This window comes from Carcharodon carcharias, chromosome 6 (assembly GCF_017639515.1).
Source record: "Carcharodon carcharias isolate sCarCar2 chromosome 6, sCarCar2.pri, whole genome shotgun sequence".
NCBI lineage: Eukaryota > Metazoa > Chordata > Chondrichthyes > Lamniformes > Lamnidae > Carcharodon > Carcharodon carcharias.
In genome coordinates, this window is record NC_054472.1 from 183,913,493 (window position 1) to 183,929,674 (window position 16,182).

Consider the following 16,182-nt stretch of genomic DNA (forward strand, 5'->3'; position numbering starts at 1 on the left):
GGGACATGGGGTATTTAAAGGGGTAAAGGTGGTATTTATAGGGGTAAAGGTGGTATTTATTTTAAGGGGCTAGAGGAGGTATTTAGATTTTGGGGGTACAGGGAGGGTATTTACTTTGAGGGCATTAATTTTAAGGGAGTACAGGGTTTATTTTATTCCTCACGTTAACTTTCTCCCACTTTTTCTCACCTTTGGCTTCTCCTTTCTCTTGTTTCTCCTCTTCTGCTCCTCGATCCGCTGCTGCTGGACATCTCCCGGGGTTTTCTCCCTGTTCCGGGCGCCTCCGCTGCCGCCCCTCCGGCCCCCAGCCTGTTGCTGCTGCTGCTGCTGCTGGGGGGAGCTGGGCCGCTTCCTGGGGAAGAGGAGGCGGCGGCCCAGGGCCCAGAGCACGGGCGGCAGTAGCAGCAACAGGAGGAGGAGGAGGACGAGGGCCAGGCCGGCCGAGCCGGGGGGCTGCCGCTTCAGCCACGGCTCCAGCCCCAAGTCGAGGCCCAGGCGGGTCCGCAGGAGGCCCAGGCCGGCCCACACTCCATCCTCCAGCCGCCCCAGCAGCAGCTCGGCCTGGTCGGCCAACACGTCGTGCCAGCTCCCTGCCATGTCTGTCTGTCTCTCGGTCTGTCTCTGTGTCTGTCTGTCTCTCGCTCGCTCGCTCTCTCTCCCCGGGCCCCTCTAGACAGGCTTTAACATGGCCTAGCAAGGCCGGCCCAGGGCGCCCGCAGGCCTCGGCCCCGTCCGATCACCCTCAAAGAAGAGAGAGGGTGTGGGGGGGGGCAGGGGCAGGGGAGGGGGGGAAGGGGGTGGGGGGAACTTCAACCGGCCCCCGTGCTCCTCCTGGACTCAATTCATCCAGGAACAGCTTCAGCGCTGAACTCAACCCCGGCGCGACAAGCGGGGCCTCCACACCCGCCCCAAGATAACCCTCCTCCTGCTGCTCATTCCTCCCACCGCCCGGTGGCGCTGCCAATGGAGTCTGCCCGCTAAAGAACACGCCTCCTGCCGGCCCATGCCTCCTACCGCAGGTGGCGCTGCGCATGGAGGCTGCCCGCTAAGAAAGCCGCCCCGCCCCCTCTCCCCCTGCCGCCCATTCCTCCCACCGCCAGTGGCGCTGCCAATAGAGGCTGCCCGCTAAAGAACATGCCTCCTGCCGGGCATGCCTCCTACCGCAGGTGGCGCTGCAGTCAGAGGTTGCCCGCTAGAGAAGCCGCCGTCTGCCTGTGCGCCGATCGCTCGAAGACTGTCCACGCAGTCCTCCTACCGCCGGAGGCGCTGCGAATGGAGGCTACCCCGGGAACCCGCCACCACCCCCCCCGCCACACCCCTCGCACAGCATTCCTCCCATCACGAATGGAGCTGCAGGCGTAGGTTGCCCGATGGAGACGTTTCCCCCCCTCCCCCGGCCTCCTCCCAGTTCTCCGATCGCTAGAGGCGCTGCGAACGGAGACTGCCCACGCTAAAAGTTTCCTTCTGCAAGGTATTCCTCCACCTGCGGGTGGCGCTACAACTGGAGGCCCCTCGCTAAAGAACCGCCTCTTGACACGCATTCTTCCCACCACCGGTGGCGCTGCGACTGGAGACTCCTCGTTAGAGAACAGTCCTTGCGAGTCCTCCGGCCGCTAGAGGCGCTGCCACATGAAGCAGACAACCTCAAAAGCTATATAACACTGCCAGAATCGCAGCCACGGGAGGTTAGGCGTCGATGTAGTATCATAACACCCGCCTGGTGACATCCACTCATCTTACAGGGGAGTGGCGCTGCCCGCGGTTGTATTATCCCGCCTGGTCATATACTTGCATTCAACCGCTGGAGGCGCTGCCACCAGAGCTTGCCATTCCACTCCACATCCTCGACTGGTTTGTACCCCCTCCAGCCGCTAGGGGGGCGGGGGGGGGCATACTTCTCCTTAAGTCCTGCATTAGACACCTCCCGACACTCGCGGCGCTGCTGTCTGGACCTTCATTTGGTCCCTTCCCCGCGATTCTTCCTTCCACTGCCAGAGGGAGCCTTCGGCCTCCTTCATATCACACACTCGCCGCTGGGTGGCGCCAAGTGTGTCCATCCACCAGGTCTTTTTACCAGCCTCCTAACTCCTGCAGGTCTGGCAGCATCTGTAACTCTTTCGAGTACAAACCTGTTTCCATCTGTTTCAGATGAAGTTACATTGTTTCATAGTTTGCCATTGTGAGATTTGAACTCTTGATCTCAGGGTTACAAACCCAGTACCATAACCACTTGGCTATTTAGGCCAAGCCGTGTCCATCCACCAGGGTGGCTAGAGAAGGAGATACTTGTCATTCAGATGCTCATTCGGAAGAGAATTGGATAAACACCTTAAAAGGAAAAAAATTGGAGGGCTGCAGGGAAAAGATGGGAAAATGGGACTAGTTGAGTTACTCTTCCAGACAATGGACATAGACTTAAATTTAAACTAAAGGTACAGCAGGGGAGTTCAGTCCCGTGTGCTGCACAGCCTGCAGTACGTGGGAAGTCTTAAACGCTCCGGGCGGTCTGGATGACCACATCTGCAGGAAGTGCCACTAGTTTGACCAGCTTGAGCGCCGGGTTTCGAAGCCTGAGTGTTGGCCAGAGGCATCCCCGCAAGGCTGAGCGTTATTTGGATAGCACGTTTTTACACATCACCCCACAGCTTAAGGAAGTGCAGTCAGAGAAGGAATGGGTGAGTCAGAGGAAGGGAGGCAGGCAGGTAATCAGGAGAGCCCCAGAGTGCACCCCATTCGAGAAGATTTTTTCCGTGTTGGAAAGCGGTGAGAGTGATGGTTCCTCTGGGGTGGGGGGGGGTGCAGCCAGAGCCCAGCTGCACAAGGGGGGAGGAGAAAGAGAGGAAGAGCAATAGTGGTGGGAGACTCAATAGTGTTTCTGCAGCTGCAGGTGTGACTCCAGCATGGTGTGCTGCTTCCCTGAGGCCAGGGTAAAGGGTGTCACTGAATGGCTGCAGGGCACTCTTAAGGGGGAGGACGAGCAGTTAGAGGCCGTGGTTCACATTGGTACCATTGACAGGTAGGAAGAGGGATAAGGTCCTGCAACATGAATTTAGGGAGCTGGGTGGCAGGTTGAAAAGCAAGACCTCAAAGGTTGCAATCTCTGGATTACTTCCGGTGCCACGTGCTAAGGAGTATAGGAATAAGTGGATAGAGCAGATGACTGCGGGCCTGAAGAGTTGGTGTAGGAGGGAGGGCTTTAGATTCCTGGATCACTGGGTCCGTTTCAGGAGAAGGTGGGACCTGTACAAGTCCGACGGGTTGCACCTGAACCGGAATGGGACCAACATCCTTGCCTGGGGGGGGTTTGCTAGTGCTGTTGGTGGGGGTTTAAACTAATTTGACAGGGGGATGAGATACGGAGTGAAGATATCGTAGGGGGTGATGTACAGACAAGTATAGAAGAAAAACCAAGTCAGTGTGGAAGGCAGAGTGTATAGAATCAAGTTAAGGCACAAGGGAGCATGGCAAGGCTGGATGGCATTTATTTTAACGCAAGGAGTCTTGTGAGTAAGGCAGATGGAGTTGAGGGTGTTGATTAATACATGGGGATGTGATATCATTGCTATCACAGAGACATGGTTGAGGGAGGGGCAGGACTGGCAGCCCAATATTCCTGGGTATAGAATCTTCAAGCGAGACAGGGAGGGGGCAGTGTAAAAGAGGAGGTGGTGTCGCAATATTGGTCAAGGAGTCAATTATTGCAATAAGGAGGGATGACATCTTAGAAGGTTCCTCAAATGAGGCCATGTGGGTGAAAGTTAAAAACAAAAAGAGGGCAATCACATTGCTGCGAGTGTACTATAGACCCCCAAATAGTCAGAGAGAGATAGAACGGCAGATATGTAGGCAAATCTCAGAGAAGTGTAAAAATAATTGGGTAATAATAGTAGGGGATTTCAACTTCCCCAATATTAATTGGGATAGATAAAGTGTGAAAGGCTTAGAGGGGGTGGAATTCTTAAAATGTATCCAGGAGAACTTTTTAAGCCAGCACGTAGAAAGTCCTATAAGAGAGGGGGTGGTGCTAGACCTAGTGTTAGGGAACGAAGCGAGACAAGTGGTAGAGGTGTCAGTGGGGGAGCAATTCAGTGATAGCGGCCATAACTCAGTAAGATTTATGGTAGTTATGGAAAAGGACAAAGAAATAAAGGTCCTGAACTGGGGGAAGGCCGATTTTAATATGATAAGACAGGATCTGGCCAAAGTGGAGCAGCTACTTGTAGGAAAGTCTACATCAGAGCAGTGGGAATTATTCAAAAAGGAAATAATGAGTGTGCAGGGCCAACATGTTCCAGTAAAGGTGAAGGGCGGGACCAACAAGTCCAGAGAGTCCTGGATATTGAGGAATGTACAGGATTGGATAAGAAATAAAGGGAGGCTTATGGTAGATACCAAGGGCTCAAAGCAGCAGAAGCCCTGAGTATAGAAAGTGCAGGGGATTACTTAAAATAAGAAATTAGGAGAGCGAAGAAGGGGACATGAATAAACGCTGGCGGTAAAATAAAGGAAAATCTTAATGTGTTTTTATAAGTATATTAGAGGCAAGAGGATAACCAGGGAAAGAGTGGGATCCATTAGGGACCAAAGTGGCAACCTGTGTGAGGAGCTGGAAGACATAGGTGAGGTTTTAAATGAGCACTTTGCATCTGTATTCACTATAGAGAAGGATAACGTAGGTATAGAAATCCGGGAGGGGTCTGTGATATACTTGAACAAATTAACATTGAAAGGGAGGAGGTATTAGCGGTTTTAATGGGCTTAAAAGTGGATAAACCCCCAGGCCCAGATGAGATGTGTCCCAGGCTGCTGTGGGAGGCAAGGGAGGAGATTGCAGGGGCTCTGACACTAATTTTCAAACTCTCTCTGGCCACAGAAGAGGTGCCGGACTGAGGCGTACAAAATTATGAGGGGAATAGGTAAGGTAGAGAGGAAGAAACTATTCCCCTTGGTGGAGGGGTCAGTAACCAGGGGGCATAGGTTTAAGGTAAGGGGCAGGAGGTTTAGAGGGGATTTGAGGAAAGCATTTTTCACCCAGAGGGTGGGGGGTATCTGGAACTCACTGCCTGAAAGGGGGGTAGAGACGGGAACCCTCACAGCACTTAAGAAGTATTTAGATGAACACGTAGAACATCAAAGCAAACAAGTCTACGGGCCAAGTGCTGGAAAATGGGATAAGAGTAGATAGGAGCTTGATAACTGGTGCAGACACGATGGGTTGAGTAACCTCCTTCTGCGTTGTAACCATTCTATGATTCTGCATGATAACTAATTGCATAGTCTGAGTTAGTGGGTGAACAGAGGGGAGATGTTAACACTGGCCCAAGGTAAGCAGAGGCAGGTGATGTGTGAGGGGAATGGACATTGAGCGAAATCAATGGCTCTCAAACTGTTTTGGTTCAAGGACCCCTATTCAAATGGCTTAGTAATCATGATATTCTAATAGCTGGGTGAATTTGTTGTATTTTTGTGCCATGTTCTTTGAGTTTAAGTAGGATATTGTGATGAGTCACTGGAGCAGGACAGGGTTGGTAAAGAAACAGTAACATTTTATTACGGAGACATCTAGGATTGCTTGCAACTCGACCCTATCCCTCATCCAAAAGACTCCACCCCACCCAGACTGCCAGCTCTAAGAGCTCATTGGTCAGAGCCCCTGCAGCACATCACATGACCCACAATTGACAGGCGAGTGGGGTGATACATGTAGGTACCACATTTACTCCCCCTTTAGTTTTTTACATTAACTCTTTATAAAACACATTTGAACATCAAACAATTTCAGGTGATTATAAACCAAATCCTTGAGGTTCTGCCCTTTGGGGGAGGCAGTTGCATAGTGGTATTGTCACTGGACTGGTATTCCAGAGACCCAGGGTAATGCTCTGGGGACCTGGGTTCAAATCCCACCACAGCAGATGGTGGAATTTGAATCCAATAAAAATCTGGAATTAAAAGTCTAATGATGACCATGAAACCATTGTCAAATGTTGTAAAAGCCCATCCGGTTCACTAATGTCCTTTAGGGAAGGAAATCTGCCATCCTTACCTGGTCTGGCCGACATGTGACTCCAGGCCTACATGTGACTCCAGACCCACAGCAATGTGGTTGACTCTTAAAATTCCCTCTGAGCAAGGGCAGTAAATTCTGGCCTAATCAGCAATGCCCATATCACATTAATGAATTTTAAAAAGAAGTTTACAGCCAGAGTGGCGTAGCTCTACCACCGGAGGTTTCTGAACAGGATCGACAGGATCTGGCTCTGCAGTATGAGACATGTCAACAGAACTGGGCAGTTCAGAATTTGGCAACTCCTCTGAATCATCTGGAATGTCCGTTCTAGGTTGATCACACACCTTAGAAGTCGACAGTTCAACGTTAATCAAGGTTGACCAGTTAATTATTGGAATGTCCCTCTGGCATGGATATGATCTACATGCTTAGGGATGATTCTATCTCCCACTTGTACTTGGAAAGATAATGGGCCAGTCTCTGAAACAATGGATCCCGGAGCCAACCAGGGTCCACTGCTGAAATTTTGCACGTATATTGTGTCACCTACGCTGAATGCGTGAGCTTTAATGTGTATGTCAAGGTAAAAGTGTAAACGTGTACATAGACAGCGTTTCATTAATAACTCTGACGGTGTTGAACCTGTGGTCGAATGTGGTGATGTACAATAACTGAAGGGAAATCGAGAAAATCAAGATTCCAGAGTGCCTTTCAATAACTTTTTTATACCAGACTTAAAAGTTTGTACAGTCCTCTTGGCTAGACCATTCAATGAGTGATGCCAAGGAGCTGTCTTTTTATGGCGGATTCCATTCAGATCCATAAATCCCTGAAACTCGATGCTGGTAAAGGCTGTACCATTATCAGAAATGACAATTTCAGGTAGGACGTATATGCTGAAACAGTGAGGTAGCTTCTCGATAGTTGCGTTTGATGTTAGCGATTTGACTTCATATACATCCATCCGTTTTGGATGAGCATCTACAATTGACAAGGATATGGTATCTATGAACGGTCTGACATAATTGATATATAGTTGGACGCAGGGTCGACCAGCTCACTCCCAAGGATGCAGGGGAGCTGAAACAGGCAACTTCTGTTGTTGCTGACGATGGAGACAGTGCTTGACCATGCTTTCAATGTCACTGTCAATGCCTGGCCAGCAGACATAGCTTTGCACAAGCATTTTCACCTTCGATATGCCTGGATGCGCACTGTGAAGCTCTGTCAAGAGTGGCTCTCATCCTTGTGATGGGACGACAACTCTTGAACCCCACAACTATATTCCACCTTGACAGTTTAACACCGTGTTTCTGACATGGGATGGTCTCAATTCTTCAGGTACTGGTGAGTTTGGCCATCCTTACAAAACAACGTCCCTGACTTTCAACAACATTGAATCTCTGTTCGTCCAATTTCTAATTTGTTTCACACATGCAGGCGAAGAATCGAAGAAATTCAGTAATGGCGCCAATTCTTGTGGAATGGGAGTAGTTACAACACTGTCTCGTTTTAGGTGAAATATCTCGGACCAATCAAGACCATAAGACCATAAGACATAGGAGCAGAAATTAGGCCATTCGGCCCATCGAGTCTGCTCCGCCATTCAATCATGGCTGATAAGTTTCTCAACCCCATTCTCCCACCTTCTCCCCGTAACCTTTGATCCCCTTACCAATCAAGAACCTATCTATCTCGGTCTTAAGTGCACTCAATGACCTGGCCTCCACAGCCTTCTGTGGCAATGAATTCCATAGATTCACCACTCTCTGGCTAAAGAAGTTTCTCCTCATCTCTGTTCTAAAAGGTCTTCCCTTTACTCTGGGGCTGTGCCCTCGGGTCCTAGTCTCTCCTACTAATGGAAACATCTTCTCCACCTCCAATCTATCCAGGCCTTTCAGTATTCTGTAAGTTTCAATCAGATCCCCCCTCATCCTTCTAAACTCCATCGAGTATAGACCCAGAGTCCTCAAACGTTCCTCATATGTTAAGCCTTTCATTCCTGGGATCATTCTCGTGAACCACCTCTGGACCCTCTCCAGGGCCAGAACATCCTTCCTGAAACGGGGCCCAAAATTGCTCACAATATTCTAAGTGTGGTCTGACCAGAGCCTTATAAAGCCTCAGCAACACATTCCTGCTTTTATATTCTAGTCACGTTCTATCTTCTGTAGCCAATATCGACTTAGAAGACTGGGTCCTTCCCCTTTTATGATTATCACAGACAGTTGGGTTGCCTGTAAAAGACTGGGGCAGTGTCAATGAATAGATTCTCCTGTGTGAGTTCTTAAATTAGCGGTTATCCAAATTCATAGGCTGCCTTATTTCATTAAGGTACCTGAAAGTGGGCTCTTTAACCAGCGTAGTTGAGCCACCAGTATCCACTTCCATACACAGTGGCTTCTCATTTACTTGCACTGTCACTGTGATAGGCTCAGTTTTCACAGCAGTTACATTATACAGGGAACACACATCAGTATCAGCAGCTTCAGCCTTTGCTGTACCTGTTAACTCAGTCATGTTTGTTTGCTGTCTTGCAAGGCTGCCTCACCTTTGTTCGGCGTTGCCTAACCCTTCTTCTGACAATGATGACATTCTGCCTCTTTGAATATACCAGTACCTGCTTCATGGTCACCTCCACATCTATAGCAATTTGTCTTGAAGTCGTCGATGAAGTGTTTCTGTTCGGCTTCTTAACGTTTCTTCCGGTAGACATTGATTCGCGCTTTAATTCCTCAGGTCTGGTTTTCCCACCTCGCTCGGTGACAGCTTCCTGTCCCACATTGAAGTAGGGCAGCATTGTCCATGTGTTGCAAAGCCTGCGAGTCTTTTGTAGCACTTTCCAGGGCGAGGGAGACTTCTCGGGTGCGCTTAAAGTCCATTTCCGTAAGCAAGCAGCGCTGTATGGCATCGCCTTTGACTCCACGTATCAGCCGGTCCGGCAGCGTCTTGGTCAATGTGTCCCCAAAGCTGCAGGGTGTTCCGTTAACTGCTTGAGGTTCACCACATCGGTTGCGATGGGGTCTCCTGGAATGCAAACCCTTGGATTGAATTGAAAGCACTGCATTATCACGGACGGCTCTGGCTGGGAGTGTGCTTTCACTCGGTTTGCTAGCTCACTATATGACTCGGAATCGGATACGTTCAGGGCTGTCAGGTTGCGAACCTGGTTGTATGTTTTACTGCCGCGTGCACCTAAGAGGATCGCTTTCCACTTCTCTTCAGCGGTTATTTTATTTACTACAAAGTTAAATTCTGAGATGCTCAACATACTGGCTCCAATCTTCAATATTAGTTTCATATAGGTCGATTCTTCCAAACAGCGGCATGACTGGTGAGCGGTTATTAACATTCGATTTACTCACAGTAACAGGGTGAGGTGAACAGTCAACGTTGGTTTTACCCTTGTCGTCAAGTGTGATGACTCAATGGAGCAGGCAGGTTTGGTAAAGAAACAGCTACATTTTATTGCGGAGACATGTCGGAAAGCTTGCACTGAGACCCGACCCCTCGTTCCGAGAGGCTCCTCTCCCTGGATTGCCCACACTAAGAGCTCATTGGTCGAAGCCCCCTCAGTACATCACATGACCGGTGATTGACAGGAAGGAGGGACCATACATGCAGTTACCGCAGATATGGTGTTTAAATATTTTTTTAAAACTTCCCTCTCTCAATTAAGGCTGAACTTACCTGGTGCCCACCACCATCCTTGATGAGTGTGAGTCTACCTGCCTCTCTCTGTGCTCCTCCATGCACGCTTTTCTCTGAGGGGAGACAGTCAATCCACTTTACACCGCATATAATGCAGCCACCTCCCCAGGGCAATGTCCAGCAGCTTCAGTTTTGTACGCCATTCGAATAATTTTGCAGAACACCCCTCCCTGGGAAAGACTCTGTAGAGCCCCAGTTTGAGAAACACTGGGCAAGAGGACTGAAACATTTACACACATACACACGTGGGCACACACACACACACACACACACACAGACACACATACACACACACAGACACACACACACACACACACACACACAGACATACATACACACACACACAGACACACATACACACACACAGACACACACATACGCACACAGACACACATACACATACACACACACATACACACACACACAGACACACATACAAATACACAGACACACACACACACAGACATACATACACACACACAGACACATACACACACACAGACACACTCATACACACACACACAGACACACACACACACACAGACACACAGAGACAGACACGCACACTCACACAGACACATACACACACATACACGCAGACACACAACACACACAGACACACACATACAGACACACACACACACAGACATACAGACACACACACACACCCAACACATACACACACAGACACACACATACACACACACACACAGACACACATACACACACAGACACACACATACACACACACACAGACACACATACACACACAGAGACAGACACGCACACTCAGACACATACACACACATACACGCAGACACACAACACACACAGACACACACGTACAGACACACACACACAGACACACACACAGACATACAGACACACACACACACCCAACACATACACACACAGACACACACACACACACACAGACACAGACACACACACACACATGTAATCAAATAATGTCAGGATCAGGGATACAATGACAGTTTGTCAGTGAGTGCTGTGAGAAATGAGAGGACAGACTAGAGCTCAGGATACAAGCTGTGAGGCAATGGGAGAAAATGGACGTGGGCTACACAACCCCAGGTGATTCTGATTATGGGCTAAATGAGTTTGGGGCCAGAAATGTGGCACTTGGGGAGGGGGGAGGGAGGGAATGGGTCAGCAGCAGACTAGCACAGGGAGACATACAACACTATGGTAAAGGGAAGAGGTTGTTGTAGAGGTGAAGCGATTAAGGGACAGTTTAAACTACTTTTGGCATATTCTGCAAATTGCTCACAAACAAATATTTCTAGTTCAACACTCATGGTTTTCTATGTTTTAAAGTTTTACTTGGATGTCACGATGGACAATCCTTTATGGCCAGGACACAGGGTTGAGTCTTGTTTTGTCACCTACTTCTCCTCCTTTGACATTTTTCTTTAAATTTACAGTGAAACTTCTGGTCAGTTCTCCTAATATCTCTCTCCCGGCTAAGCATCCATTTTTCTCTGATTTTTTAAGATTCATTCATGGAATGTGGGCTTCGCTGGCTGGGCCAGCATTTATTACCCATCCCTAGTTGCCCTTGAGAAGGTGGTGGAGCTGCCTTCTTGAACTGCTGTAGTCCATGTGGTGTAGGTACACCCACAGTGCTGTTAGGGAGGGAGTTCCAAGATTTTGACCCAGCGACAGTGAAGGAACGGCGATATATTTCCAAGTCAGGATGGTGAGTGACTTGGAGGGGAACTTCCTGGTGGTGGTGTTCCCATCTATCTGCTGCCCTTGTCCTTCTAGGTGGTAGTGGTCATGGGTTTGGAAGGTACAGTCGAAGAGCCTTAGTGAATTCTTGCAGAACATCTTCGAGATGGTACACACTGCTGCTACTGTGCGTCGGTGGTGGAGGGAGTGAATGTTTGTGGATGGGGTGCCAATCAAGCGGGCTGCTTTGTCCTGGATGGTGTCAAGCTTCTCCGGTGTTGTGGGAGTTGCACTCATCCAGGCAAGTGGGGAGTATTCCATCACACTCCTGACTTGTGCCTTGTATGTGAGTTACTCGTCACATGATTCCTAGCCTCTGGCCTGCTCTTGAAGCCACAGTATTTATATGGCTAGTCCAGTTCAGTTTCTGGTCAATGGTGAACCCCAGGATGTTGATAGTGGGGGATTCAGTGAGGATAATGCCATTGAACATCAAGGGGTGATGGCTGGATCCTCTCTTGTTGGAGATGGTCATTGCCTGACACTTGTGTGGCGCGAATGTTACTTGCCACTTGTCAGCCCAAATCTGGATATTATCCAGGTCTTGTTGTATTTGGACAGGGACTGCTTCAGTATCTGAGGAGTCACAAATAATGCTGAACATTGTGCAATCATCAGCAAACATCCCCACTTCTGACCCTATGATGGGAGGAAGGTCATTGATGAAGCAGCTGAAGATGGTTGGGCCGAGGACACTACCCTGAGGAACTCCTGCAGTGATGTCCTGGAGCTGAGATGACTGACCTCCAACAACCACAACCATCTTCCTTTGTGCTAGGTATGACTCCAGCCAGAGGAGAGTTTTCCCCCTGATTCCCATTGACTCCAGTTTTGTGAGGGCTCCTTGATGCCACACTCGGTCAAATGCTGCCTTGATGTCAAGGGCAGTCACTCTCACCTCACCTCGAGAGTTCAGCTCTTTTGTCCATGTTTGAACCAAGGCTGTAATGAGGTCAGGAGCTGAGTGGCCCTGGCAGAACCCAAACTGGGCATCAGTGAGGAGGTTATTGCTGAGCAAGCGCTGCTTGATATCACTATTCATGGCCCCTTCCATTACTTTACTGATGATTGAGAGTAGACTGATGGGATGGTAATTGGCCGGGTTGGATTTGTCCTGCATTTTGGGTACAGGACATACCTGGGCAATTTTCCACATAGCCGGGTAGATGCCAGTGTTGTAGCTGTACTGGAACAGCTTGGCTAGGGGAGCGGCAAGCTCTGGAGCACAAGTCTTCAGTACTATTGCTGGAATGTTGTCAGAGCTCATATGTATTCAGTGCCTTCAGCTATTTCTTGATATCATGTGGATTGAATCAAATTGGCTGAAGACTGGCATCTGTGATGCTGGGGACCTCTGGTGGAGGCTGAGATGGATCATTCACTCCGCACTTCTGCCTGAAGATTGTAGCAAATGCTTCAGCCTTATCTTTTGTCCTGATGTGCTGGGTTCCCCCATCATTGAGGATGGGGATATTTGTGGAGCCGCCTGCTCCAGTGAGTTGTTTAATTGTCCCCCACCATTCATGACTGGATGTGGCAGGACTGCAGAGCTTAGATCTGATCTGTTTGTTGTGGGATCGCTTAGATGTCTATCGCTTGCTGCATATACTGTCTGGCACACAAGTAGTCCTGTGTTATACCTTCACCAGGTTGACACCTCATTTTTAGGTATGCCTGGTGCTGCTCCTGACATGCCCTCCTGCACTCTTCATTGAACCAGGGTTGATCCCCTGGCTTGATGATAATGGTAGAGTGGGGGATATGCCAGCCCATGAGGTTACAGATTGTGGTTGAGTACAATTCTGCTGCTGCTGATGGCCTACAGCACCTCATGGATGCCCAGTCTTGAGTTGCTAGATCTGGTTGAAATCTATCCCATTTAGCATGGTGGTAGCGCCACACAACACAATGGAGGGTATCCTCAATGTGAAAGCAGGACTTCGTCTCCACAATGAGTGTGCGGTGGTCACTCCTACCGATACTGTCATGTACAGATGCATGTGAGGCAGGCAGGTTGGTGCGGATGAGGTCAAGTATGTTTTCCCCTCTTGTTGGTTCCCTCACCACCTGCTGCAGACCCAGTCTAGCAGCTATCTCCTTTAGGACTCGGCCAGCTCAGTCAGTAGTTGTGCTACTGAGCCACTCTTGGTGATGGACATTGAAGTCCCCACCCAGAGTACATTCTGCACCCTTGCCACCCTCAGTGCTTCCTCCAAGTGGTGTTCAACATGGTGGAGCACTGATTCACCAGCTGAGGGACTGTGGTACGTGGTAATCGGCAGGAGGTTTCCTTGCCCATGTTTGACCTGATGCCCTGAGACTTCATGGGGTCTGGAGTCAATGTTGAGAACTCCCAGGGCAACTCCCTCCTGACTGTATACCACTGCGCCGCCACCTCAGCTGGGTCTGTCCTGCCAGTGGGACAGAACATACCCAGGGATGGTGATGGTTGTGTCTGGGACATTATCTGTAAGGTATGATTCTGCGAGGATGACTATGTCAGGCTGTTGCTTGACTATTCTGTGAGACAGCTCTCCCAATTTTGGCACTCGCCCCCAGATGTTAGTGGTCGACATGGCTGAGTTTGCTGTTATCATTTCCAGTGCCTAGGTCGATGCCGGGTGGTCCACCCGGTTTAATCCCAACATGCCTGTGCTGGCTGTTTGAAAGACCCAACCAATTTGCCACACCCCCTTGGTCTTTCTCCATCAAGCCTGCAATTTACTTTTATGGTGGCTGGGGTGGTAGATAGAAATGTGAAGGATTATAAGGGATTAATATTTGAAGGGGAAGTCACTCCGTTTTTGTCCAAGGAAGAGCCTAAAAAGATTATTAATCTACGGGATAAGCTTAAAACTGACTGTTAGCAAAAAATTTAGACTTTTCATACAGTTCACTGAATAAAGATGTATTAGTAAGGGGTTTTGATGGGAAGTGTGTACCTATCCCATTGTGTAAAGTGAATTTAAATTGTGCTCTGGTAAAGGGGCCTTGTGTGGTTGGAATTGTTTCTAAACGACCCATTAAAGATGTAGATTTTATATTGTGGAATGATATAGCGGGCAGTATAACTTTTCCAAAACCTGGGACCATGTGCCACAGATAAGACGTTGGCTGGGATTTTCCAAGCCCGCCCACCGTGGGACCAGAAATTCCCGCTTCCAAAGTCAATGGACCTTTGGCCGATCCCACCAAAATCCTGGAAAATCCTGGCCATTGTTCCTGTGAGTAAAAACTCCTTGCCTACTTGTGATCCAGTTGAACAAAGAACTGATTCACGTAAAGATCCACCTCAGTCATGGACAGTATGGAGGCAGCAGAAACACCTGCAGAACTTCAAAATAAAAATTTTTAATGGAAAAAAGAACTGAGACCACAAAGTGACCCCTGAAGGGTCAACAACTCCTGACATCAATTCAAAAGTGCTTACCTGTTGTTCAGACACAAGACTGAGCAGCAGGAGTCCAGGCAAGTGGACAATTCCCAAAAAGACCATTTAAATCCCCTAAACAATAGGAATGATGTGGTTTGTGAATTGCGTAGAAAGCTTATAGAGGAAGGGGAGGTGGTGGCAAAGTGGTATTGTCACTGGACTGGTATTTCAGAGACCCGGGGTAATGCTCTGTGGTCCCAGGTTGGAATCCCATCACGGCAGGTGGTGAAATTTGAATCCAATAAAAAATCTGGAATTAAAAGTCTAATTATGACCATGAAACCATTGTTGAAAAAAGCCATCTGGTTCACTAATGTCCTTTAGGGAAGGCTGTTGGCTGGCCTACATGTGACTCCAAACCCACAGAGCAATGTGGTTGACTCTGCACTCTGAACAATAAATGCTGGCCTGGCCAGTGACACCCACATCCCAAGTGTCAGTAAGTTTTAAGTGTGTTAGAAAGGAAAATAAAGGTCCAGAATGAGGAAGCTGCTGACATCACTTGAATAGAATTAAATAAGACATGTTCTGAATGGGTGAAACTGAAAGATTTTAAAAATGTTCAAAAATTAAAACATAGAAAATAGGAGCAGGTGTAGTTCATTTGCCATTCAATATGATCATGGCTGATCCTCTACCTAAATGCCATAATTCAGCTCTCTCATACCTCTCAATGCCTTTCAAATCCAGAAATCTACGTATTCCTTTCTTAAATATATTCAGTGACTTGGCCTCTGATCGAGAATCCCATAGGTTCACCACCCTCTGAGTGAAGAAGTTTCTCCTCATTTCAGTCCTACAAGGCTTATCCTGTATCCTGAGATTGTGAGATGTGTTCTAGACACCCCAGCCAGAGGAAACATCATCCCTGCATCCAGTCTGTCCGTCCCTGTCATAATTTTATACATTTCAATGAGATCCCCTCTCATTCTTCCAAACTCCAGTGAATACAGGCCTAGTCAACCCAATCTCTCCTCATACAACAATCCTGCCATCCCAGGAATCAGTCTGGTGAACCTTCGCTGCACTCCCTCTATGGCAAGTATATCCTTTCTCAGGTAAGGAGACCAAAACTGCACACAATACTCCAGGTGTGGTCTCACCAAGGCCCTGCGCAGCTTCAGTAAGACATCCTTGCTCCTGTACTCAAGTCCTCAGTGACATTTTTGGAACAGACAGAAGGGATTTTGATAAAAGCAGGAATGAGTTGTCGGCACACAATGAAGCCATTTTGAACTTCTTGTCCCAAAAGGAGAATTTAAAAATTTAGAGTCTG

The 16,182-nt window shown here is 48.5% G+C and overlaps 1 protein-coding gene across 3 annotated transcripts in view; it reads right to left on the reverse strand.

Annotated features, from left to right (window-relative positions):
• The window catches only part of LOC121279038 (protein LYRIC-like), a 72,693-nt gene extending 71,911 nt beyond the window's left edge, over nt 1-782 (reverse strand). For all 3 annotated transcript variants that reach the window (XM_041189809.1, XM_041189807.1, XM_041189806.1), the window contains exon 1: nt 190-782. In XM_041189809.1, the coding sequence (XP_041045743.1) occupies nt 190-597 (408 nt within the window). In that variant the 5' untranslated portion in view covers nt 598-782. The remainder of the gene's footprint in view (nt 1-189) is intronic.
• Nucleotides 783-16,182: the final 15,400 nt, after the last annotated feature.